This window comes from Crocodylus porosus, unplaced genomic scaffold (assembly GCF_001723895.1).
Source record: "Crocodylus porosus isolate Cpor-Errol unplaced genomic scaffold, CroPor_comp1, whole genome shotgun sequence".
Taxonomy (NCBI): domain Eukaryota; kingdom Metazoa; phylum Chordata; order Crocodylia; family Crocodylidae; genus Crocodylus; species Crocodylus porosus.
The window spans coordinates 125,109,101-125,136,227 of NW_017728943.1; the positions used below are offsets into that span (position 1 = coordinate 125,109,101).

General features: G+C 41.8%; 1 protein-coding gene across 4 annotated transcripts in view; it reads left to right on the forward strand.

Moving 5' to 3' along the window:
• Window positions 1-27,127, forward strand: part of PLAGL1 (PLAG1 like zinc finger 1) — a 48,305-nt gene that overhangs the window by 13,040 nt on the left and 8,138 nt on the right. Inside the window, exons 2-5 of one of the 4 annotated variants that reach the window (XM_019550137.1) lie at window positions 1,949-2,040; window positions 19,255-19,410; window positions 20,806-20,918; window positions 24,178-24,327. In XM_019550137.1, coding sequence (XP_019405682.1) covers window positions 1,949-2,040; window positions 19,255-19,410; window positions 20,806-20,918; window positions 24,178-24,327 — 511 coding nt within the window. Of the gene's footprint in view, window positions 1-1,948; window positions 2,041-19,254; window positions 19,411-20,805; window positions 20,919-24,177; window positions 24,328-27,127 lie in introns of those variants that run through there. The other 3 variants (XM_019550138.1, XM_019550140.1, XM_019550139.1) reach the window with 3 other exon arrangements.

A 27,127-nucleotide genomic window follows, 5' to 3' on the forward strand; every position in this document is an offset into this window, starting at 1 on the left:
TGTAGTCATGTTAGTCTAAGGACATAGGCAGGCAAGGTTCTTTGGGTAAATGTTATATCTTTTATTAGACCAACTAAATAGTTGGAAAAAAATGTTCTTTGCAAGTTTTTGGGCACAAACACCCTTTTTTGGGCAAAAGGAGAGTCTGCCTTGAACAATTTTTGTCATTCATGAGGGGTTATAACAGTAAAATTGATTAGCCTACCAAGAACTTCCCAAAAGAGGAGGGTATAATGGCTGAGACAAGCTAGGATATTATAGACTGTTTTTAAATAAAAATAGCAAGTCATTTTCTTTGAATCTGTTGTTACTTCCTTCACTCTTTCTGGAAATAATTTTGCATGACTTAATGGTGAACCAGTGTAGGAAGGAAGAAGAAAAGCTGAAAAATTAAACTCTAATTTTCAGTGTGATTGTTTGAAATGGCTTCAACTTTCAGCCATGAGGAACCTATCTTTGTTCAGACAGATTAGAAACTATTAATGTAGACTGCAGGAAGTGACTTCATTTGATTTGTACTTGTTATGCATATAAACTACTGATAGCAACAAAAAAAATACCGTGGACAACCATAAATACAGCTCATGAGTTTTAGCCTTGAGAAAAGGATGATTTTTAATTAACCGTTAAATAACCTGAGCTTCAATTTCAGTCCATTTTTTCAGCAGGATAAAAAATATTGAGAACTTAGACAAACTTGTTAGTTTGAAAGCAGCAGAATGAAGTTGAAATGTGACCCATACCGACATACAAACACATTTGCTAATATTTGATACTTTAATTTCACAAAATGTCAGTAAAAAGAAAGATCAATTAATTTTACCCTTATGTTGATTTCAACTTTTTAAGCTTTATACATAAGTGAATGTGGGGGAGAGAGAGAGAGATGGAGAACTAAATGCGTTTACTTTGTATTATCATCTCCGATGCATGCTCAGTTGTACTTCCTTTAACTTTCGTACGTACATGAAATAAGAAACTGTGAAATTATGCTATGTTGAACTGAAAAAAGTATTTGTAAAACAAATCACAGGAAAAGTTTACATAAAAGAAGCTTGAAAGTGTTTTGATTAACAGTGGCTTATTAAATGTTTTCTGTAGGGAGGTAAGGCTATTAATTTGAAATCTGATATATTTCTGTCACTAAGGATAATATAAGACATTCAAAGCAGTCTGAAAATACAGCTTATTAGAGTTCAATATAGCTATTTTCTATGAAGTCAGCAAACACCTCATGGAAATTCAAATTAATTTTACGTATTGTAAAGGGTACTGTTAGCTTCAATTTGTCCCCAGATTTAAATATTTTTAAAAGGTTCTGTTTAAAAGACAGCAACTGTTTTCAGTCTTTCCATTAGCTCCTGTAAGATGTCATTACCTTGCAGTGTTTGAAATATACATAAGAACCTGAAAATTAAACTCCCCTTCAGCAGTAGTGAAAGTAACCCCATTGTTTTCTAGTATATGAGGGTTTTGTTTTCCAAAATTCATCTTGGACATGAAACAGAAATAATAAAAGGGAATTTTAAGATAATTTTTAAGACAGTAAAATCCTTAGTAGGATATAAATATGCTAGTAACATGTGATTAAGTTTTGTCCATTTAGTTGATGGATTGTTCTGATTTCCTCCTGGACTCAGCTGGGTCAGATCTCAGCTCTCATTCTGGCTACTGAAAAGCAATAAGAAAACCAGCAGTTTTCCTCTGGTTGTGCTTGGTTTCCATAAACATAGTTGCTCCTGATGTAAGGAACATAGATGGAAGAAAAGCGTGCCACTGCAGACCTTGAGCTGCCAAACTCCTAAGTTTACAACAGAAACATTCTCTCCCACATCCTTTAAGAATTCCCCCAGAATTGTATGGCATGCTGCCTAGAGATATGTACAGGTCAATTGTGTGTGTACACTCTTCCATCTACATTTAATTACACTTTATTCTTTAAACCTAGGAATATAGGTCAATGGCTTCCTTCTCAACACCTCCAAAAGTGCAAAGGAGGAAACCCCACTCCAGTGTGCCTTTGGAACTACAATATTGCAGGTTGGTTCCTTGCCTTTTCCCCTAGCACTTAAGCTCCTACAGTGTCAGAGAAAAGCCCCTCCCTATATATTGCATCTGGAAGACCCATTTTCAGTGGGCTTTAGAAGAGATCAGCCACTCCTGCATACTTAAAGAAAACCTACTCGAGCTGTATTCAAGAACTCCTTGAGGAAAGTTCTTGTGCTATTCTGCTGCTAATGTGTGCAAAGAATTGGCAAAAAGCCTGGCAGGGATGTGGGAGAATGACCTTTGATGAGTGTCTAGTTCCAGCTTGTGGAGTTTGCATTAACTACGTGAAATTTATGGAGAGGCTTTTGATCTTTAAGTGCTGAAAACTAAAACTCTTTCTTTTGATGTTTATTTCAAGATCTACGTTATAGAAAATATTGCACAATACAAGTTTCTTTAATAATACACTATGTGGTGCATATTAAGCATTGTAGCCTAATGCCTTCACAGAAGCAGGCAGAGTTAAGATTGCATGTTCATTTTGATATTTCTTCACTTTTGAGTGCTTATGTCTGCAACTGTAATTCTCAATTAATGTAAAGTTTTACCTATGCAAAATAGAAAAATAGGCACGCATGAAAGAACTGTTTCATGGAGAAATTGAAAGAATGTTTATCCATTTCCTGTTGTACACAAAACCAGTTACTATAGGTAAACAGTAGAATTGAGTATTTAGAAGACATTTTAGCATGACCAAAAGTTATAAACTAATTAAAAGCCTTTGAACAAAATTCTTGGCTTTTCAATTCTGCAATTATAATTGGAGCACTATTTTACTACAATATGAATTTAACAGGCTATTAATCGATTAAGAGCTTCAGATCCTTTACAAAAGCACTGTGCACACAGATTTTTAGGACATGGAAGGTTCTTTGACAAGCATATTTTCTTCAGTGGAAATGTGTAGCTATGGTCCAAGATAATAGGAAAATTACTTGGGATTAAGTGTTCACTAATAGAGCACTTCGAATTTCTGCCAAAGAAATTATATTCTGAAACAAGCTTTTCAAGCTTTCCAACAGTGAGCTCTTCAGAACAAAACACAAAGCAAGAAAACCTCATGTACTCTTACATAAAGAGAAACAAGATTTGCATACTGCAATTTTGCAGTGTGTATTAGTCAGAAAATGTTAAAGGATGTTTTTCTTTAGCTAGTACAAAAGTGTAAAAGCTACCATGTAAAAGCCAAACGATGGTAATAGAACAGAACTATTTATTCTGTTGTTTGTTATGCAAATCTTAAACTCGTAGCTTGGACACCTATAGTTCCTGATTTTGTTGTTGTTGTTGTTTATTGGTTACTTCTAACAGTTGTTTCTAGCCTTTTTACCTCCAGAACAATGCAAAAGGTTTAAATGCAACTCATCTGGACAACATTTTGTCATAGAAGCCTGTTCAGAGATTACTTCACTACAGCTGGACATTCTAAAAGGAATGCTTTGATTCTGTGTTCGATGTGCTCATAAGTTATTCTGTCATAAGCGAGAGCAAATGGTGTTGAAGTCTCAAAGGACTGTAGTGGACAATTGAAGTCAGTGGAAAAATAAGATCTAAAAAACCTGTTTACTAGGGGTCCTGTAAACTTTTAAGCAAATCAGGCTGTAAAGCTGACTGCTAAAATGGCATGCACATATTAGCATGACAATTTCCTTCTCTAGCTATAGCAGAATTTCCTGCTATAAAACAGAGTTGGAATGAATTTACTGAAAGGAGGCTGCCATTGAATAATATTTCTAGGCAACAGATGGAGTTAGTGTAGCTACTACTGCAAAAGCAGAAAACTATACTCTCCAAATGGCTGAGAAGACAGAGGACAAAACTTAGAAGCCTAAAACCTTGTTTACAAGGGAAAGCTTTGCTCACATAACTTCTTTTGTTGCAGACTTGAATCTGCCTAGGTATAAATTGTTAACTGACAGAATCCAAGCTTTTGGTTGGCAGAATAATCCCACCACCCTCCCAAACAGGGGCGGGTCCAGAGGAGGTACAGCCTCATCCCCATTTTTTGAACACATGAAAGGAACAGTAGCTGGGGACTTCAAGTCCCTGAAGAATGTAAGACACCCCCTACACACACACACCCTTTTCCCCTCCATGCTCAGAGTCCCATCTCTTCCTCTCCCTGGCCCCTTTGCTCCCTTTCTGCCCTTCCCCACCTGCCAGTGCCACTGTCCCCACTGCCCAGGGCTGAGGAGAGCTCCTGTCCTGCTCCAGCTGGGTTGCATGGGAGCTGGGGTTAGCCGGGGACAGTGACAGCAGTGGCAAGTGGATGGTTCCTCCACTTTGCCTGTCCCTCTAGGGCTAGGGACAGAAGTTACACATAAACTGGTTTAAACCTAGAACAGGACAGAAGTTCAGTGCACATAAACAAGTTTCAAAACAGCTGAAACTGGTTTAAGATAAACCTGGTTGAACGTAATATGAGACTTAAGTGATTTGGATCAAACCAGTTTATAGAACTTCTGTCCCAGACCCTTCCCTAGTTTAAATTAAATCAAAGTCCCTCAGCACCCTAGTATGCTTTCTAGCCCTCGGCTGGGCTGTGCTGTCTGCTCTAGAGAACAGGGATGGCTCCACCCCTCTGCTCCCTAGCTGGAGCAGTGAGGGCTGGCTAGCTCACTGCCTCCCCCCTCCCCCCAGGGAAACCCTGGCTGGGGTCTCGGGCAAGGGGGGGGGGGTCAAAATGCCCTCCCCTGAGTATGGACCTGCCCTGCAGCGTTACTTATTGCTAGCTGTGACTGTGGACTACAAATCCCAGAGGCACCTGAAAGCAGGAAGAGCAAATGACAAGCAACCCTGGAGAGTCCTACGGCTGTGATGCTCGACTACAAATCCCAGAAACCTCAGCGGCAGCAGGAAGAGTAAGCAAACACACCTCGTATGCTGTGTTACTGTTTCTAGGTTTCAGTGTACAGTTTTTTCAGAGAGAGAACTATTCTTGTTCAAGCTTTTATGATTTCAGTGTGACTATCTTTGCCCCCTCCCCGCCACTCAGACAGAGCATGGGCTGCCTGCTCTCCTCCAGCAAAGAGGGAGGAAAGGTCTTTGAAGGGCTTCCTCTGTTCCCTCCTTTTTGGTAGTGGCTAGCAGAATGCTGTAGCGCCCCTTGGCTTCTGGCTTGGGCCACTGCAGGCATGTGGTTGCATTTCCTGAATCAAAAATGAATGTGTGTTTATTTGTTAATCAGTTAATCTCTGCAGTTTAGATTAACTTGCAAAGACTGACTCAATTCAGCCTTAGGTTGACTGTCTGGACTTAGCCCAGGTGTTCCCAACCAGCTCAGGAGCATTTGCAAGCAGGAAGAACCCACCCCTTTGCCCAGTGCTGCTGTCCTGGGATGAGCCTGGCCCCTGTGAAGCCTGACTAAACTTCTCTCACCTCTGGGACAGTGGGAGGTGAGGTGGTGGGGGATTTGGGGGGGAGGAAGTGCCTCTGAGCAGGGAGGAAAAAGGAGGGGGTAGCACCTGTTTTAGGTACTTAAAGTCCCTGACTGCTGTTCTTGTGGCACAGTCTGCCTGCCCAGGTGGAGGGAAGGAGGGAGAAGGCTGGAAGTAGGGTGTAACCACCCCTGAAGAGCCAGTTTCTGCTCCTGCACCCCCTTTTGTAAAATCCTGGATCCACTTCTGCTTCCAGGTAACAATAGCTTCTCAGCTGCCACACAGCTTCTGACACAATTCCAGTGTGGAGACTGATTATGTCTGTTAGTGGAAGCAGTCCTCTAGCAACAGTCTCACAATACTGAACAACGAACAGTTTCAGTGACAGCTATGATATTGAGCTCTACTGCCTCAAGTCAAGTGCTTTGAAAACTGGCCACTTCCACATGAGCGCAGACATTTGGTTCCCCAGGGACAACCAGCAGGGGCACATCTTGTGTCACTGCTGGTTGTCCCTGGGAAATGCCTGTCCCGGGCACCCTCTGGCACATAGCAAGCTATCCCAGGTGGGGTAGAGGAGGCTGGAGCCAGCACTGGGTTGGCCCCAGCAGCCTCACCTGGAGTCCTGAAGGTCTCCTGGGGCTGCAACAGTGGCAATCCTGCTGCTTGGAGCCCAGCCGGCAGCTTGCAGTGTCATTCTGGCTGACCAGACTTCAGTTTTGAGCTGGAGCTTTTTTTTACCATGGGTTTTTTTGCCCCTCCAGGCTTACATATGTTTAATTTCTTTAATTGATCACACCCCATTTCTATGGCAACAGTATGAAGGCAGTAATTCCTGCTCTGCTCATTCTGTACCCTATCTGGCATGATTTTCCCCTTGGCCCAGTGAAATACTGAGGCAAAGTAGTCATTCAGTAGTTCAGTTTTCTCCTGAGTGTCGGTAACCAGCTGTCCTGAGTTGTTCAGCAATGGCCTCACACTCCCATCTGTTTTCCTCCTATTCCCTACATACCTAAAGAACGACTTCTTCTTGTCCTTGATTCCTGTTGCTAATCTAAGTTCAGTCACCACCTTGGCCTTTCTGATTTGTTGTATAGTTCTCCTTGGGGCCTGTCTCCAGCTTCCATTGTTTGTACCCTCTTTTTTCTTTTTTAAGAGGACCATGATTTCCCTGCCCAGGCCTTCTGTTACCTTTTCTCTGTGTGGGAATGGACTTCCTTTGTGCTTCAAGGATCGTGTCCTTAAGGAATGACCACTCTTCATGCACACCTTTTGCTTTTGGTCCCTGGTCTCATGGCACTTCCCCGACTAGTGACCTGAGCTTGTTGAAATTTGCATTTCTGAAGTTCAAGACTTCAGCCCTGCTGTTGCTCTTGTCTAGTCATCAGACTACTCTCCAATTGCTCATACAGATTGAATGCATCATGTCTACATGTTGACATGTTACAATGCTGATAGCATACAATGCGAAGTGCTGCTGGGACCCAGAGTTGGCAGCTGCTGGGGTTAGTCTCAGTTGCAAGACTCCCAGCCCCCACTGGGTATAGTGTACCCCTGCAGCTGGAAGCCCTGCTAGATGATGAGGCTCTCAGCCATAGGGGAAACCCTGCTACATGTGCAAATTAAAACTCTGTACCAACCAGCTATAAAGTTAGACCTTGAAAATGTGTGCTAACTTTATAGCTAGTTGGAGCTTTTTATGCACGATAGGCACTTTGCATGTGTAGCTGGTCTCAAGATAATCGCGCAATTAACCAGTTAATTTTGCCATATCTGTAATGTGTAGAAGGGGCTTAATTTACATACTTTTTTCTAGACAATGTTTCTAGTGCAGTATACACATCTCACTGCAACATCATGTTTCAGCTGGCTCTATCTTTTAACGGATAGTCATCTTAGCATCTGGCTGGCAGGGGCTTGTGGAGCTGGGCTGCACCAGCAGGAAGAGTGTGGAGCTGGCCCAACTCCATAGAGCCCCCACCAACTGGGACTCCACACTCCTGCCACCTTGCTCTGGGCCCCGCTGGCACAGTGCAGGCCCTGTGTTCTTTCTGGCTCCTGCGCCCACTCACACCCAGTGCCTCCCTGCCCTGCAGTACAAGCAGGGGGCAAAGCACAGGCAGGGAAGAAGCTGGTGCTGAGCATGGGGAAAAGTGGCCCCTCACCTGCCCTGTGGCCAGCACTCCCTGCTGCACTCCCTGTGCCTGCTCCAGACAGCCACGCATGGGCTGCGAACAGCTGCAGCATAGGGTGTAAGCCACAGGGCTGGGGAGGGGCCATTTTCCTCCATGTCAGGAAGGAGCCTGGGGAAAAGCTTAGTGCGGCGGGGGGGGAGCGGCCCTTCCCCTACCCTGTGGCTGGCGCTCCCTGCTGCAGCTGTTCGCAGCCCACGGGGCTGTCAGGAGCAGGCACAGGCAGCCCCACATGAGCTGCGAGCAGCTGCAGTGCAGGGCGCTGGCCATGGGGCAGGCAAGGGGCCACTTTCCCCCCGGCCACACTCAGCTTTTTCCCAGGCTACTTTTCCCTGCCCTTCCCCCCCCCTTTCCTCTTACCTGCAGTTCCGGCCGGGGCAGCCACATGCTCCCAGGCCAGAAGCCCCTCATGGGACTTCTAGCTGGGGGGACAGGGCTGGGCGGGTCCTGCTGTTGTGGGCCTCCCCTGGGTCCTACTGCCCTTGGCTCCTGACATTTTTACAGGAACCAAGGGCAGATAAATATTAATTTTCTAAATCTTTTAGGGGCGCCACGGGCCAGATAGAATGACCTTGTGGGCCAGATCTGGCCTGCAGGCCATATTTTGCCCCTCCCCCCAGTGTAGGGGCAGGCAAAGTCTGCCTCAATGATGATTCATAGATTTTTAGGGGCTGGAAGGGACCTCCCAAGACCATCAGATCCAGCCACCCATACTAGGCAGGAAAGACAACTGGGGTCAGGTGACCACAGCGTGGTGACCGTCTAGTCTCCTCTTGAAGATTTCCAGGGTAGGGGATGGTACCACCTTTGTGGGGAGTTATTCCACAGTCTAGACACCCTGACTGTGAAGAAGTTTTTCCTAGAGTTGGGCCTGAAGCGGTCTTCTAGGAGTTTGTGGCCATTACTCCTGGTTTTCCCCAAGGGTGCCCTGGTGAACAGTTGTTCACTGAGCTCTTGATATATTCCCCTGATGTAGTGGTAAGCTGCTACCAAGTCCCCTCTTAGCCTTTTCTTTTTTAGGCTCATGTCCTTCAGCCTCTCCTCGTATGGCTTGTCTTGCAAGTCCCTGATCGTATGGGTGGCTCTTCTCTGGACTCTCTCCAGTTTTTCCACATGCTTGTTGAAGTGTGATGACCAGAACTGGATGCAGTACTCCAGCTGCGGCCCCACCAGTGCTGAGTACAGTGGAAGAATCACTTCCCTGGTTTTGCTTGAGATGCACTGACTGATGCATGCCAGCGTAGTGCTTGCCCTGCTGGCTACAGCATTGCACTGATGGCTCATGTTCATACTGTGGTTGATTATTACCCCCAGGTCCCTTTCTGTCATGGTGATAGTCAAATTGGTGCCACCTAACCTGTAGGTATGTTGGGGATTTTTTGCCCCTAGATGGAGCACTTTACACCTCTCAATGCTGAATTTTATTTGGTTCTGGTCTGCCTAACTTGCCAACCTGTCCAGGTCTGCCTGAATTTCCAGCTTATCTTCAGGCATGACCATGCTCCCCCATAACTTGGCATTGTCCGAACTTGGCCTGTAAGCTCTTCACCCCCACATCCAAAGATTAAGATGTTGAAAAGCACTGGACAAAGCATGGACCCCGAGGGAGACCACTGGTCACTTCTTGCCAGGACGACACAGATTGGTTCATAAGAACTCTTTGGGTCCTAACTCAAAGACAGTTTCCTACCCACTTAACCATCGAGCAGTTAAGCCCACAATCTTCCAACTTTCCCATGAGGATCTGGTGATCAAAGGCCTTTTGGAAGTCTAGGTATATGTCAACATCCTCTCCCTTGTCTTGGTGGCAAGATACCTGGTCGTAGAAGGTGAACCACCAAAGGCCACCCAGCCCACATTAAACCAGAGCCAGGCCATGCCGTTCTATGGCTTATTAAATGTCATAGCTCTAGCTAGCTGAGAAGGAGGTGTAGACCACAGGCAGAGAAGCGTCTGCCTGGCTTCCCCCTGTCCTACCCCACTTGGCCGCTCAAACAGGGATCCCCCTCTTCTTCCCTCACTTCTCCCACAGCACGGACCCCAGCCGGCACCTGGTCAGGGTCACACCACTCCTGTGATAGCTAATGCTGAGAGGTGTCTATGTGTGTCTCCAGTTTCACTGGAACAAAGGCAGACACAACAGTGTCCACTTAGGGCTTTTTGGAATTAATCAACAGGTCAGCTGGTAATGTCTCTCTGTTCTTCCTTACAAATGCCTTGGAAAAAGCTGTTTAAGAGAGCTTGTACTAATGAGAGAGAGGCCTTTAGTTTTTTTGATGGATTGATAAAAGCTTTGTATCCTGATAAGCTCCCTGCTGGCTTGTTTCAAAGGCTGCGATCTGACAGTGTTCAAGAGGGGAGAGACAGAGGCACTACCATACCAAGACTCTTGAGTGAAGTTTTAGTATCGGACCCCTTTGCCAGAGATAATGATAATAATAATAATTGGACAATGGAAACAAAATAACCATTTTTGGGCCCCCTTTCTGTCCAGTCCCCAGCTATGTGGTTCACCCATGCCTGTGTCTGGCTCTGGAGAGAGGTGTGAGAAATTACTTGGTTTGCAATGTGTGGGACCTGTGAGTGCCATCAGTTTGCTGCAGACACTGTGAAGAAGTAGGGAGAGAGATTGAAAAGCTCAGTATCACCAGATACATGCACTCCACACAAGCAGTACTGCCTCCCCTTTCTCCCCTCCACTTTGCCTCAGAGTGCTAGATGGGGGCTGACAACACTCCTGCCCCCTGAGCAGTGAGTGGGGAGAAAAGCCTGGTGAGGGCTGCTTCCCCCTCCCCTTCCAGGCACACCCTGGCTGGGGACTGTGCAGGGCAGGGAGGGGATTTAAATCCTTCCCTAATCATAGCATCTTGTCAGGGCCTGGCTATACCACCCCCCCAGCTCAGCACTGTGGAAGGGAAGGGAGGGCTTGCTCTAGCACCCCCTGGCTTCTAGCGTGAGCCACTGCAGGCATGTGTCTGTATTTCCTGAATCAAAAGTGAATGTCTATCCACTTGCCAATTGGTTCAATCTCTGCTGATTAGACTAACCTGCAAAAATTAAATCAATTCAGGCTTGGGCTTTTTGAATGTCTGTCTCTAGCCAAAGAGACACAAAGACAGAGCTGTTTCTAGATACTTTGTGGAATTTTTAAACCTGATTTTCAGAGATCCTGGGTACCAGCAGTTCCCATTGACTTCAAGTGCATTTTGGCAACTCAGCACATTTTGAAATTTAGGTTGGTAGATTTTTTTATCATCATCTGTTAGCTTGGGGCTCTTGGGCAGTGAGACAAAAGGCACTTTATAGAAATAGAATGCAATGTCCTCAGGGATTTATGATCTTTTAAAATATAGATAATGTGCATAAAGCTTAGCACTGTATTGGGGGATGAACGGGGGTGGGGGTGCGGATTAAAATCAGTGTATTTATACATTGGGAAAATTTAGGCTCCAAGCTTGTTAGTTATGATACATTAACTTGTTTAAAATAAAATCAAGCACTCAATTTTCACAGAAGGCTTGAGTGAAGTTAAATGGTAAGATGTCAAGATATCTGTCAGTCCAAAATAGTGACGTGGAGAAGGAATTTGAAAGAGATAAATTGCTCCACTTTTCCTACCTTCTCACTATTTTTCACTTCCCAGCAACTCGCTGCTACCTTCCCACATGCCCTAGAGATGCCAGCTTCCTGCTCCCTGGCTGCTGGACCCATGATACTATTACATACTACAGTGCCTCAGTTTTTCCAGACTCTTCCCTATACTTTTGGTTGTATAGGGAGGAGTCAGCAGGGTCACTTACATAGGAGCTAACTCTTTACAGGACAGATACCTGGGGACTGTTAAAAGGTTTGTTCAAGAGTTTACAATATTGATGAATTGTAGAGGAATGGCATGGATTGATAAGGTCATTGACTCTGTGATTAGATACATCCTCCCTATAACAGCAGTTCTTTGTGTCTGTTCTGCTTTTGGCAATGTTTTTCAGCTGTTTGCGCACAACAAAGCCCACAGTCTTTTCTAGCAGGGGCCTTATAACTTGAAACAAAAGTCACCATTATTCCACCTAAGCTCAGAAAGTCAAAGTAGGACGTCTAACAATTTTGTTACACTCAGAAGACATCCAGATTGTTAGTGATTTATATTAATGCCTATGAAGCTAAATCACTATGGAAAGATGTTTGTTTTTTTTAAGTCTGACCATGTAAGAATTTCAGATACATCAGGTATAATGAGAAAAATCTGTTTTTGTAGCTCGAATTCTGGTGCATTGTTAGTGAAGTTAATTTGCATAGCTTTGAAAAGAAATATCTTCCATCAGTGACTCTAGCAAAACATCATCAGTTTCAACTGTTGGTAAGTGCATAACCAAGAAATGACAGAAGAGCAATTACTGTCCTGGACCCAAATCTGTTGAAGAACCTGGACTGTTGCAAGGGTTCTCACTCACACTCGTCTCTTTACTTCATTAAAAGTATGTCACATTTTATGAACCAAAACTAATGAAATCAAGCAATGATCCTTTAAAAAAATCACTTATGATTCTCTGCATCTGTTACTGCATCTATTTGCCTGAGCTGCATATAAATCTGTCTGCTACTTCTAGTCTGATTTGGAGCCCAATAAAGCCAAGAGAAATATTTCCATTAATTTCTGTGAGGTTTATATCAGGTTGTTGGGCCCCTGTGTTAGCAGAGTGATCAAACAAATTAGAATTTGTCTAATTCCATTGACACATTTGGGACCAGACTGCATATTGCCGAAAATACAAGTGCCTCCATAAGAAAATCTGTTGTCTTTCCCAAAAAACCCTAGTCTCTCTTTGGCAGTGCTTATAAGGCAATGGTTTTTACCTTTTTTAGATTTAAGGCAACTCTTGTTAGACTCAGTACCCCTCTTGCAAAATGCCAACTCTTAGCTTTCATTCATTTTTTGACTATGGAAAAATAATAGAGCAATTCTTCTAATTCAAAGAACACAAAGACCACAACAGGTCAGAATGTTTTTGACATTATAGATTCCTATTTGAAATCCCTGGTTTTATCTTGTGAATCTCGCATAGGTGTTTTCAGACCTAACAGTGCTAATATCATACAGTAAGTACACAGCTACACTTTTAAAAGAATCTCACAGTACCCCAGGGTTCCATGGTACCCTGATTGAGAATCACTGGTCTATGGGTTCTCTCTTCAGCTCCCCAAAAGCTTTTCCTGACCTCTCTTTGGATGTTGGCCTACATGGGAGACTGGTGCCACTTTAGTCATGGGGGGAACATGCCTCCCCAGTGACCAGTCAGCAACCGTTGCGGGGGTTCCCCTGCGGCTAATCTCACCAACCAAAGGGGGGTGTCCCTTTGCAGCAAAACTTACCAACTGATGAGCAGCTGCGCTGCTCCTGAGAGTGGCCACGGCGCTCCTGGAAGTGGCTGTGGCCTATATCCAGCTCTCACACTCCCTGGCCAGTGCTCGCAGTGGGGGCACTGGTGCTCCTGCCTGCCCATTACCTAAGCAGGGAGCATGGCTGGTCAGGGGGTGCACTGGCACTCTCAGGGGGTGCATGTGCATCCCTGTGCACCCCTTATGTATCACCACTGTTGGCCCATGTCTCCTGTGACTCTCAGTACTGAGCCTTCCAGTGTTCTCTACAGCTTCTCAAGGCTGTTGATCTTTTTCCTACTCTCTCTTCTCACCTCCTTCTCTCCTGCTCATGTCTCGGTGAGGCAGATTGACTATTCCAGTTTATTTGATAAACTTACCTACAAACTTTACAGAAATAAAATAATAAATTGTGATTGTGGATGACCAGCATTAGCTTTTCCCTTGTAGATGAACGGATGTCTTTAATAAAAAGAAAAAATGGTTCAATTAATTTTCTTTATGTATGGACAGCTGGAGTGTAAAAACCTGCTCTGCACTCTTTTCACATCTCTTACTGAACATTAGTACTGAGAGGTTTCTTGTTAAAAGGTTTCCTTATTAATAAGCTCAGGCAGCTCCAATCACTGTTTTGAGCCACTTTGTAGTGCCAAACAATATGAAAGATAATTAATCAGAAAGTCTTGTGCATTACTGAAAATGGTGGTGGCAATATTAGCAGACATTAAAATGCCCGTTAATGTCCTTTCTGTCAGGGCCAGTTATTCAGCCCTACCTTTGTTACCACTATAGACAGAGGACAGAGTGACTCAGAGGGATGTTGATTAGAAGTATGACGGGGAGACTAAGAGTGTTTGTGTCTTAGACAACCAATACTTCTGAAAGCAAATACAGTCGGTGATTTGACCATACATGATTATCATGATGATTGGAACTATCTAACAAACCTATTTTTTGTAGAGAACAGTAACACTTAGTCTGCAGGGCTTTATGGAAAAGAATCTAAAGAGACTTAGAAGGCCACTTACTTCAGTGAAGCTACGTACAGTTACCTTTAGAACTGTGCAGTTCTGATCCATCTTGGACATGGTAGATAAGACTGTACACTGGCCTAGTCTATACGTGTAGCAGACTGCACAGTTGTTACTGTGGAGTCTTTTAGTACTTTCATAAGTACTAAAGTACTTGTGTAAGTGTTAAATAACTGCAGTACCTGGTGTTACTGCACAGTACTGTTGCTGCAGGGTTTTTGCCCAATGCTACTGTGCAGTACTTTCACTGCACAGTTAGCACCTGGCAATGCTACTGCATGGTAGCAATGAGCTACAGCACAATAGCTTGTTGCTACTGCGCCGGTGTGTCTCATGTAAATGCACCCAGTGGGTCCACTCATGCATGAATCTTAGCCGTCATTGTTGTTACCCACAGTGCTTACAATAAAGGCACGCGTACATTTTGAAGGATTGGGGCCTACTCTGTATTCACACAACATGAGGAAAAATATTCATGGTCTGTTTTCAAGCCTGACATTGGAATTTTAGTTTCCAGATCAAATGAAAAAAAGTATATTTGTACCCATGTATGTAGATAGATAAATATATTAAAACAAAATGGCATTGAGTATCTATATCATAGGTAAATAACTGTTGAACGATAGAAGATGGGCATAGAGACACTTTCCACTGTTTCATTTATCTCTCTAACTGAATAAAACTGATGTCTCTCTTGCCAAGAATTGCTTTTCACCAGTCCTTCCCAACCCACATTGATGTAGTTTTAGACATAGGAAGGGTGGCAAAGAAAATTTTGGAAGGCAAAAGACTTTCACAACTGTTTTAAAACAAAGTTGTGTATTTGATTTGTTTTGTTTTAGTTAGCCTTTCTAGTATTTTATTATTCAAAATCAGCTGCAACACAGATTACCAGTACTACTAAAAGTCTCTTGTGTCTTTCATGTTGAGTTACCATTCCTGTTTCCCAAATTATCATTATTTGGCTGCCTAAACTGTTTTTTTATTCAGTATTTTTTTTTCATTTTTACCTTCTCTCTTGCCTTTTAACTTTCTAAATACCAGTATAAAGATTTAGTGTAATGTTTTCACATGTAGTGCTTAAGGAACAGTACTACAGTCCATAGTAAGGTGCTAAATTAAAAGGTCCTAAATTCATTCTTGATGGCAACAAGGGTCTCATGCCAACTGGTATATTCCTGAAAGTTACTGCTCCTAGAATAAGATGAATGTACACATTTTAGTTTTCCTTAAAAACAAAACAACAACAAAAAACATAATAGAAGAGACTAGCTAGGAAACATAAAATTTCAGGGGTCAAATAGCAGAAAGGAAATACACTCTTGAGTTTCAGTTTTTTTCTTTCAATTTTATGGGTTTTGACCAACTTTAAGACTTCTAAATGTTTGGAGCTGGCAATACTGTAACTTTCAGAGACACTAAACTCCCACATCAGTAAATTGAAACCGTAGGAAATCAGCACCTTCTAGGGACAGAAGTTACACAAAGACTAGTTTAAGCGATCAGAAACTGGTTTAAACCTGTAACAGAGCAGAAGCTCAGTGCACATAAACCGTTTTCAAAGTGGCCAAAACCAGTTTAAGATAAACCTGGTTGGATGTAGTCGCCTTGTGGATGAAATGAAACTTTGTGTTGTGGCTGAATCAGAACTGACAGAGCCAGCTTTTCTTTATTTAGGGCTATACTGTGATTACAGGGAGAATTCCATACAGCAAGGGGAATCACCCGCTTCTCTGTTTCAAAGGATTTCTCAGACTCTCCAAGTTTACAAGCATATTTATATTTAAGACAGAGAAAGAAAAAAAAATATGACCTTGGATAGTAAATCACTGATCTGACACACAAACAGACATACAGGCTGTTTACTTAAAGAAGAGTGAAACGTGCTTATAGAAATAGTTATCAGTTTCTGGTTTCTCAGAGAGAAAAATAAACTTAACATCCATACACAGTTTAATATATCAAGACAAAAACAAGGCATGCAGGATTCCTTATCTCAGAACATTTAACTGAAAAAGCATTATCAGCACTTCTGGTCTCTGTCTGTCTGTTTTTCTAGTCTAGGCCAGAAGCCCAACTAAATTTACTACCACAGCATATACTTAACTGATTTAGGTTAAATTGACTTATGGAACTTCTGTCCCAGATCCCCTCCCAATTCAAGTTAACTCACAGTCCTCCAACATCCCAGGATGCTTTGCAATCCTGGGCTGTGCTATACTGTCTGCTCCAGTAGAACAGTGTCTGCCCTGTCCCTCTGCTTCCTAGATGGAGCAACTTGGAAGAGAAGGGGGTGAGGAGGAAAATCCTAGCACTGGACCCCAGCTGGGCTCTGTCCAGCAGGGAGGAGGGAAGCTTTCAGAGGCTTTCCCCCCACCCCCCTACTCAAGTGGACGGGTGGGGCATGGCCAAACCCTGCCTCAGCCTGGCCAGCTGAGTGTGATGGAGGGATGTGGGGGGTTTAAATTCCCACCCTGGCCTGCATGGACTCCAGCCTGGGTCTGCCTGATGGGGTGGGCAGGGAAGCCCTTAGAGGCTTTTCCCTCTCAGCCAGCTGAATATGACGGGAGTGGGATTTAAACCCTCACCCTGGCCCACACCAACCCCAGTCTGCCTTGTAGGGGCTTCCCCACCTGCACCCCACTCAAGCAGAGGGGGGAGGTGCATGGTCAGGGCCCAATCTGGCCTGGCTGCTTAAGTAAGAGAGGGATCAGTGGGTAGGGCCAATTTCTGGCCTGGGCCACTGCAGGCATGTTACTACCTTTCTGGAATCAAAAGTCAATGTCTGTTCGCTTGCTTATCGCTTCAGTCTATGCAATTTAGACTAACCTACAAATATTTAATTGATTCAGCCTTGGACTTTTTGACTGTCGGTATTTATCCCTTGAGAAAAGTTATCTAAGTAACTAAACATGCCTTTTGTGCCATTTGTCCTAAATTTTGCTTTGTAGTTATCTATTGGGCCAGATTCTGCTTCTGAATAAATATGTAGTTCCCTTTGACTTCAATGGGAGCTATGCAGGACTTGTATATTTTGGTTCTTTCATTTAAGATATACTTTGAATATAAATACACACATACTCTCTCCCTCCTAAGATGTCTAATAAATTCCAACTTTTTAAGTATTATAGAAATAATGTATTTTGTAATATAAAAGGTTATTGTCCTAAGTATTTTTTAAATCTCTTTGATACATCATTAAGATGCACTGGAATTATGCAGGTGCTCATTTTCATTATACAATTCAACATCTTCAAATAGTTTTCTGCTCCCCCGTTATGAAACGTTTAGAGCTAATGTTATATGTCAATGTAGAGAGAATTCTTTTAAGCACAAGTAGTTTGCCAGCTTTTCAGTCCAACAGTAAAGCTAAGTTTGAAATTAACTAATTCATAAACCATAACTAAATCAGAAAAGCTTATGTGGTGTTTTAACTATTTTCTTACTACTGCATTGTTTTAATGCTGGTAGCTGACCCATGCTGTATAGAGAAAGTGAGCATTTGTAGAATTTGAACGAAAGGCCAAACAAAGCTTACTTTCTTAATTTTGAACATTTTGTTACTAGCTATACCCTTCAGAGACTACCAGTAAACATTGATAACATTTTAGCATTTTTAAAGCTGCTGAAAAATTTAAAGTATGCTGTATTTTCTCTCATATAGCATGTCCTGGAATATAAGCTGGACCTTGTTTTGAAAGAATGAAGAAAAAAATATTGTTTCAGAGTTATGAGTGTACAGATCAGGTTCAAAGCCTAGTCTTTAGCTGATTCTCCCTCCCTTTCTTGCTTAATTAAGGCTGGAACAATAGCTGTTGCTGAAGACTGATCTCTATGGGTGGATCCATTGTTCCAAAAACAGCATGAGAGGCTTCAAGGCTGCAAAATTGTGGGAGAGAGAGTGAAAGAGAGAGAGATTAGGAGCAGGTAGTAAACAGACAATTGCCAAGGTTAGCTTAATTGGTGGACCATCAAAACTATTAAGAGAAAAGATGATCATTAACCCCTATGATGATAAATAGCTTTTTGTGTTGTGCATTAACACAGGTATAAATAATACTGCTTTGGGCCTTTGTGCTTCAGTAAGCAGTGCTGTAGCTTACAATGAATAAATTACCCTATTTTTTAAGAACAGTTTACACTTGAATTCTGGAGACTGGCTAGGGAGCAAGTTTTTACAGTATAAACTAAGGGCTAGTTTCTGAAGTGGTGCACAACTACTTGCTACTGACAGGAGTTACACAACTTTGTAACTGCATTCTGTAATTTATATTTAGTATAAATTGTTAATGTTAACTTAGGTTAAAAAACTTTTTTTGTGTTGTTCCTCTGACGACCATTATTTAGATCATGTAAACAAAGGTTTTGAGAATTCTGAGTGTACATATTTTCCATCTTCAACATCATGAGCTCAAAAAATGAGCAAGATGAAGAATTCCTGTATATGTACATACACACAAGTAATGCTGTACCTAGACTCCTGGCAGCCCCAGGCAAACTTTTAGTACCAGGCCCCCCTTTGCCAAAGATAATTATTTTCTTTGTTGCAAAAGTCTTTATCGCATCTGTGGTATCAATATCTTTAAATAGTTTGTTTTCAATTGATAACATTGCCAGTCCAGTAATACTACAACTTTTTCTTGCAACTGTAATTTTTTCAGACCCCCTTTCTGTCTGGGCCCCAGACAGCTGCTCGGTTCACCCATGCGTATGTCCAGGTCTGCACACAAATATTGGGAGCCAGTTTCTGACCAGCTAGGGCACTGTAGCATTAGAGTCTTTGGAGCTTAGGAACAATCCTTCAACCTGCACTGTTTACTTTGCATGAGCTCACACTGAGTAGGCTACCATGACTTCCATGATCTCCTTTGCTAACCTACAATTGTTGGTTAGAACAGGGAATACATGTGTGATAAGATGTTGCTAAAGAAATATTGCAGCCTGAGATAAATCTTATGTCTTATTTATGTGGCTGTGTAACTGCAGAATATTTGCTCTGCTGCTCTCCAGAGGTGGCTGCATTTCATTTGAGGGTGAAGTTATCCCTGTGTATAGGTTGTGTGCCCTTTAAAGTCTTGGACGTATTTTGGGATCCTCCAGCATGAAATCTGCTGCATAAATGCCAGAAATCCTTTTTAATTCTCTTCCATTCTCTTTTCCAGTCTCTACTTGTTGTGAAGTAGAAAACAGTATGATATTTTTATAATTAGGAGCTTTCTTCTTGACTTTTAGGGTGTGAGGACTGTGGCAAAAACCTTATAGGAGAATGCAAACTCCATGGACCACTCATCAGGGTTAAAGACAGGGTTATTCCTAGCCGTGCCCGCCTTACCCTACCTCACTACCTCACTTTACAAGTGCTGGAGCTGCGAGCTGAGAACCAACAGAGTAAGTATTTTAGCTCTTATAGGTGCAGTCTTTAGGAGGGACAAGAGTATGAATATTGGTTTGTAACTTAGAGGTGGTCTTTGCTTCAGGCAGTTGTGCACAGCCTATCTTTTTGGATGAGTATGATTAAGGTCAGAAATCCAGCTATTGAGTTTTTGGGGTTTTTTAGGTTTTTTTTGGTGCTTGGCTTTCCATGAATTTCCACGCAGATTGATGGCAGAATGCCACCATGAACTTGAATGCCATATACACTAACAGCATGAGGCTGATTTGCTTTGTTGAGCAAATGTCATTGTAGATAACCTAACTAGAAATATTCAAAATCAATAGCGATGCAGTATTACTGATAGGTTTTTTTCAATTGACTGTGATGGAGGTATACAAAGAGAGCATTCAACAGAAACTTATAAACAAAGCAGTAATTAAACTTCCCCTTTCCCCACTCCCCTCAAAAATTCAGGAAGCCTGTAAGATTTTGTCCAATTCACAGTTTCAGAATTTCTGATCGGTACTATAGACAGAATGTTTTTTTCAGGCAACAGGATAATTTGTAGTGCCCAGACTTGGACATTGTTAATTTGTAGATATGTCCATTACGTTTTGTAAATCTAATTATAGTTAGCTTTGTAACAAAATAAAAGGTGCTATCATTAACATTCATGGAGAGGAATAATGGACATTGTAAAATAGTTTACTTTGGGTTTGGATTTTTTGACAAAACTATACAAAGCAATATGTCATATATACAGTGTTTGAAACACCTTGCATATGAAATGCTGTTTATCAGCAGATAAACATCAGCGGGTTTGAGTGTTGCATACACCTATCTCACTGTTTAATTTTCTCTTAAGGGAAAAGTGTGCAATCCATTGTGACTTTCCAAACATTATTCAATGAATCAAAATCCTATTTTTAAAAATGTTTCCAGGTTCTTGTACATTTTTAAGGTTTCTACCTAGTAGAACAATTTTCCTGATATGTTGCTCAGCTGTAGTGTTGGACAGTGGTGCTCAGCTCTTCTGGCCCTATGAACCCGATGACTGGTGAGAAGTTGGTTCACAAGCCAGTTCTGTTGTATAGGGCCAATCTATGGGCTCAGTCTGTTTCACAGGGCTGGTCCTCAGGTCCAATCTGGTGTGCAGTGCTGTATTATCTGGCCTGCAGAGCAATTAATGCTGCCACTGCTTGCTGCACCACCAAATTTCTAGACCCATGGGAGCCCTGCAGGTCTGTGGGCTGGATCTAGCCCATGGTTCATATCTTGGTCACTCATTTAGAAGACTTCATTTTGTCCATCTTTTTTTTTGGCTGGTTCTTTTCTCTCAGTTGTAAATATTTAGGAAATAGTTAATGATATGTGTATTCATCTTAGACTGGTCTCACTTTTATTCACAGTCCTGGGAGTGTTTGCTAAGAAAGTCATACAGAAGAGAACACAATTTGGTCCATATGTTGGCAAACTGTCTACAAAACTGACCCACTATGATGACAGCAGGCTAGTTCTGCAGGTAACCAACTCCAGTTTGGCTGGGCCTTGGAAAATTTGCTTTATGGGGCTTCAGGGTATTACAAGAGAGCTTAGATGTATTTCTGCTTATCTGTAAGGATCATAAGCATCTTTCTTTTTCCTGTGTATGTTCCTGATGTAAGACTTTGATGTTAACATATGATAAGAGCACCTCTGCCAAAGTTTCTTAACTTCCAGGTTAAATTATTCCATTTGTTTTTCCATTTAACAATACATAACCTGATTAAAATATCGCATACTGAGCACACCTACACATGTGCTTAAATGTGCATTACCCTATTTTAATGCATATTAAAGTGTCACATAAAAACGGTGGGTTTTCACCAATGTGCATAAAAATAGGCTAATGTGCCTTTTTCTAGTACCTTACAATAGAGGGCACCTATACATGAATGCAGAGACTGCTTAATATTAGGAAGTTGTCGCATGGGGTAGAGGAGCACAGGTAAAGCTTTGATACTTTTGGTAGCCTTAAAGGAGGGGAAAAATACTTAAAACAACTCTGTCACCAAACAAATGAAGCTTGATGCACTGAATCAACATCAATGGCACAGATAGCAAAGCGGTCAATACGGGGACTTATAAAAATATTATCACAAGAGATATAATATTTGACATACTGCTTCTTGTTTATCTTGTATATTGAAATTGCAAGTTAGTAAGCTACCATCTCTTTCTACATATTTGTATAATGCCCACCGATTCTGATCCTGATTGAGGCCTTTGGGCACTACTGTGATGCAAATAGTATTCAGCCTGTATATATACCTGTATGGAATTTCTCACCCAGGGAACCCAGGTGTCGTCTAGTCTCTGGGCTATGATGTCTAGGTCTAGTTATAGGGGACCTTGGCATGGCCTGTAGAAGCCGATGCCTTCCGGGGTTATTAGTGGACAAAAGGAACCAAACACAAATAAAGTAACACCAACTCATGGTAGAATTCTCGTCCCTTTGGGATGTTCCATGGTACTCCATGCTCGAACTGTCTTCCTTTTATGGAGTCCATGATAATAAACCTGGTAGACTCTACTCCCGCATCCCTTCGCTGGCACACTTAGGTGGTACCAGGGCTCAGAGACAGCTGAATCAGGGGTAGAGCAGAGTGCTGTGAGGTGCTGGAGGTATTTAGGGAACCCCCTACCCCGTAAGACTTTTCAGAGTATCCCATTTCTGCCTTCAGTAAGCTGTTCTCCAGGAGTCAAGAACTGACAGTCTGTCCTCTTCTCTTCACTGCCACAAACTTGGTTATCTTTTTACCTTTGTAAACTCCTCTCTCCCAATCCATCACCCTTTATGGATTGCACAGGATGGGGCTGAGGAAGGTCATGGCAGTGTGCTGACTACTGTGGGGTTTTTCACTACAGTAACCCTTTTGTATTTTGGTCCGACTATAGAGATGTATTTCAGTATCTAGCTATATGTAAGTAGACCCTCTCATATAAACTGAAAGTACCACTGACTTTGATTTCATTCTGGAGTATACCATTTACGGCTAATATAATGTATTTGCATTGGAAATAGATGAATTAGCACAGGATACCCACTGCCCCCTGCTTGATAACCCACAGCCAGGCAACACAGCCTCAGAAGCAAGCAGCATTAGCTGATACAATCCATTCCTTCTGACACCTGTTGCTAGTGGAAATCTCTTAAAACAAGTTATGCACAGAATTAACCTCCCAGTGGGCCACTTATGGCAAGCTGACATTGCAAACAGCACCTGCTTTTCATTGGGGTGAATTTTTCTCCACCTCCCCTTCTTTCTGCACTTCTTACTGGAACAGGAAATATAACATGTATTCCAGCATGGATGAATCAACACATTTATTTTCTTTCTCTTAGCTATCTTTTAACCAAGTTATAGTCTCCATCATGGTCGCCTCTTGGACTTCCTATGCTTTAATTAGCATATAGGTGTATCCTAAAGGCATAGTTCTTACTCATCTATGAGTTACTTCCCCAGATGCAGAGAATGGGAGCAGATTTTTATCTGAATTTCTTACAGCACAGTGAAAGGAACTTTGTTTTCTGTCTTCTAGAATCCTGAGTGTGTGACTGAGCCTAGGATTTCTCCAGAAAAAAATGTATTTTAATCACAAACTTAGCAAGCTTAGGCAACAATTTCTTAATAGGCAAGAAAATGTCACGTAACTGCTTCATAACTTTTTGTAAACTTTCAGATGATTAATGTAATAGTTCTCAACCTTTTTAGACTCAGAGCAATCCTTGGATAATTCCAGCTCTTATTTTTCACTCATTTTTTTGACTAAAGAAAAACAAGCGCAACTTTTCCATTCCAAAGAACTGAGAGAGACCACAACAGGTCGAAATATTTTTAACGCTATGGATTCTATTTGAAATCTCTGAGTTTATCTTGTGATTCATGTTTGCACACCTAATGGTGTTAATGTTGTGTGGCAACCTGTGGCACCCTGGAAAGGATCTCAAAGCACCTCAGGGTGCTGCACTCTGGTTGAGAATCACTGGATTAATGGAACAGATGCATGGGATATCTGTATGAAGTGTTAGCATGATCACCATGGATGTGCAGCTTCAGCAACAGATATAAGACCTCCTTCCCAGCATATTCCTTCTCTTTTTCCATTTAAAAGGAATCTAGAGGGAATAAAGTGAAGTGAAGTGAATGGCAAGATTATTCATTAGTACTTACCTTCTTTTAGGAATGCAACATGTGGTCAGTCAAGAGAGTGTTCAAATATCACTTTAGTGGGAATTGACTTTGCCAGATTTTTCATATCAATAACAATATTGTTCCATGCAGAATACAGTTTTAACACAGCATTAAAAGTGGAGAGATCAAGCACTCAGGAAGCACATTAAGGTTCAAAATTAATCTTTCTGCCTACTTATTTGTGCTTAAATCTTAAAATACTATCTTTTTATATTATAGATACTACAATAACAATATTGCAGATGTTGTCAAATGTAACCTGTAATTTTGTATTCCAAACAAATATCAGCAGTTGTTTTAGTAACTAGGTGCTTTAGAAATCACTCATTCTCAACCTTTATTAGTAAGCTCAACAAGAATAATCTATTTTGTAACAATTGTTATTTTTCAGGGCATATTAGCAAGAAAAAGTGGAGTTTATAATTAAAAAAACAAACCCCAAAACAAAACAAAAAACCCCACAGAAATACAAAGGTTAGTAAGTTCTTTTCTAGGGGGTCTGCTATAACTATCCTTCTTCCCCACTTTCCAATCTCCTTTCTTTAGGTATTGAAAGATGGAGGAAAGTACTTTCTGGACACTCCTAATGAAGACTGTGGAAACTGGATGATGTTTGTCCGGTTGGCTCGGAACCAAGAAGAACAGACTCTCGTAGCCTACCAGCACTGTGGAGAAGTCTACTTCACAACCATTAAGGTAGTTGTTGCCGCACCACTTCACATGACTCACATTTAAATAATTTGCAAAGATTCAGAAGAAAATTAACTTGCCTTATCACAACTGAGAGGCCAGTTATATTTATGTATCTGATCTATATTACATACACCAGTGGTTCTCAACCTTTTCGGGGTGAGGGCACTTCTCCACCACTTTTTTGAATGTGGTGACATTCCCAGTTCAGAACCACTGATAGTGCTGCCTCAACTGAACTCAGTGCTTCTCATCTAGGTTATGCTGCCTCCCAGTGGAAGTGCCCCACATGCCTGCTGCATGACCAGCCCAGGAAGGGCTGTGGCATGTGGGGAAGGGCCAGCCCAGGAAGGGCTCCTGCCTGCATTTTGACTCTGATCAACCTAAAATGGGCAGAGGCTGGCTGGTGTTATGCATCCCTTCCTGTCTGGACCTCCCTCTGCCCTGCCCTTGCTCCTACTAGAAAGAGGCTAATGGGTGGAACTGTCCTGCACATCTGTTTCTGGAAAGGGTGCTCGAGGGATGAACCAGGGAGGGTCACAGCAGCGGCCTGCTCCTGCTTGTTTTAGGCTGATCAGAGACCCCTAATGCAGCAGGTATGTGTATGGCAGTTTTACCTGGCTGTGTCATTGTACATTTGAGGGCGCCTTGTGGCACTCTGGGATGCTGCAGCACCAGTTGAGAACCACTGACATACACCCTTTCCTAATCACATAATCCACACTAAAATATGTGCTACCTGGGCTTTCTTACCACAGCTAGTATCATGGAACTTGGTGACTGGGATAAGAAAGAAAATGATAGAGCAGAGAGTGGTAAAACCATCACTTGCAAGTAACATAGATGGTGACTGTAGTTTAAACATGAATGTCATGAGAAGTCTTTTGTTCTTAAACCCTTAATGAGTCATGATGCATTTGCTGCGGCAGCATTGCATATAGAAAAGCCTCTTTTTTCTGAAAACAACCAAAGAATTCTTCTCTTCTTAGAGGCTAGTTACTGAGCAACTTTGAAGGTTCCTTGAAGAGAACTGTCCTGATGTTCTACCTACCAGTAAAAAGTGATTTTACTGGAACTACAGACTTGCCTTGTAGAATTACATAATATTGTGATATTATTGAAAAATGATCAGTTTATGCAGTATTTTTAGGATTTTTTTTTCTCCTGAGAAAAGCTGTGAATTACAGGTCACAATATAATATAGGTACTTGCTTCTTGAGTTTTGTTGGTGATTTCAATACTCTGAAATTGGCCCAAAGTTTGTCAGTCATAGATTTTACTTTACTCTGAAACTGTCCTTGCAATGTAGTCTCTTTTTTTCTTTAACAAAGCTGAAGATTTTCTAGTAATACAATAAACAAAATGTATGGATCTTGGTTTTTCTTTTTTAATTAACTACCATTAATTTCTGCACAACATTGACAGCTACATTAAAAATTACTGAAAGAATGCAGAGTCTAAAGGAAAGACCATGGGAGCATAGGCTAAGAACTTATCAATGTCTATTCTCAGCTTTGCCACAGATGTTCTGTGTGGCATAAGGGAAATCATTTAATTGCTTTACTCTCTTTTCATCTGAACAGTGACAGCAATACTGCAATGCAGCACTATGAAGATGAGCTAGTTAATGGTTTTACAACACTTTGAATAAAGTCCTAACATAGCTTTAAATATTACTAGAATATAAAGAATAGATTGTGATGACATGCTTTCACACTATGTCTTATAGTAGCTCTGTATCCAGAAGTCTGATAAAATAAACAGCATTTGTGATTTTATACAAGTGATTTTATATGGTCACATATGCATCCTCTTGTATCTATACCATTATCATTACTAATGGTGTTAAAATTGTTTGGAAAGTCTTAACAAGTCGTTTTCTTTGAAGATTGTTGTGACAAGGAACGTAGCTTTTATTTTCCTGTATAATTTAAATACTACAGGGCAAACCCTGTATTGGTGCAAATGAGCAAAGTTTTATCAATTTCCATGGAACTTTTGTTTGTCTTTACTAATAGTGTTTGTCCTTGAACATCCAATGTGAGGAATACATTAGAGAGAGTACTGTGATTTTATCAACATGATTATATCACTCATCGCATTGTGAAAATGTGTTGAATTTGGCCTGAGGGCAAGCAAAAAAACTTCAATTAATTGAATCTGCTGAAGCGTGCTAATTAGCGTGCTCCAGCAGTCTCTGCGTCTTGTGTATTCAGTGTCCCTGTGCTTCAAAATGGCAGTGGGGTCACTTTAACTAAAGCTCATTCAATGAACCACTATAATTAAAGCACCTCCCCCGCAATGGAGCATGTGCAAAGATGCCCATCTGACTAAAATTCCAAGAATGCATATTTTAAAAGCAAGAAGTTGAGAAGTATATGCATAAAGCAAGGCAGAGTGCTTATTCAGAAATGTCTGATCTTTCATAGGCAACAACTTACTTTGTCAGATGCTACAAATGGACTTGCAGAGAACAGCAGTACCAAACAGAAAGGAATAAAATTACTTAAATCTGAAGGATAAGGAAACATGGATGAAAGAATAGGGAAGTGGTAGCACTGTAGAATTATATGAGAGAGTAAGAATCACCTATACCCTAAATCTCTTTGACCACTGTGGTATTACTAGGTAGTTAGGTCAAAGGGTGTGGTCATCATGGGTGACCTGAACTTTCCAGACATCTGCTGGGAAGAGCAGTCAGCCAGGTCTGACCGCTCACATAGGTTTCTAGCCAGAATGCAGGACCTCCATCTAACCCAGGAGATGCACAGCCCCACCAGGGGAGACGCCTTGTTGGACCTGGTGC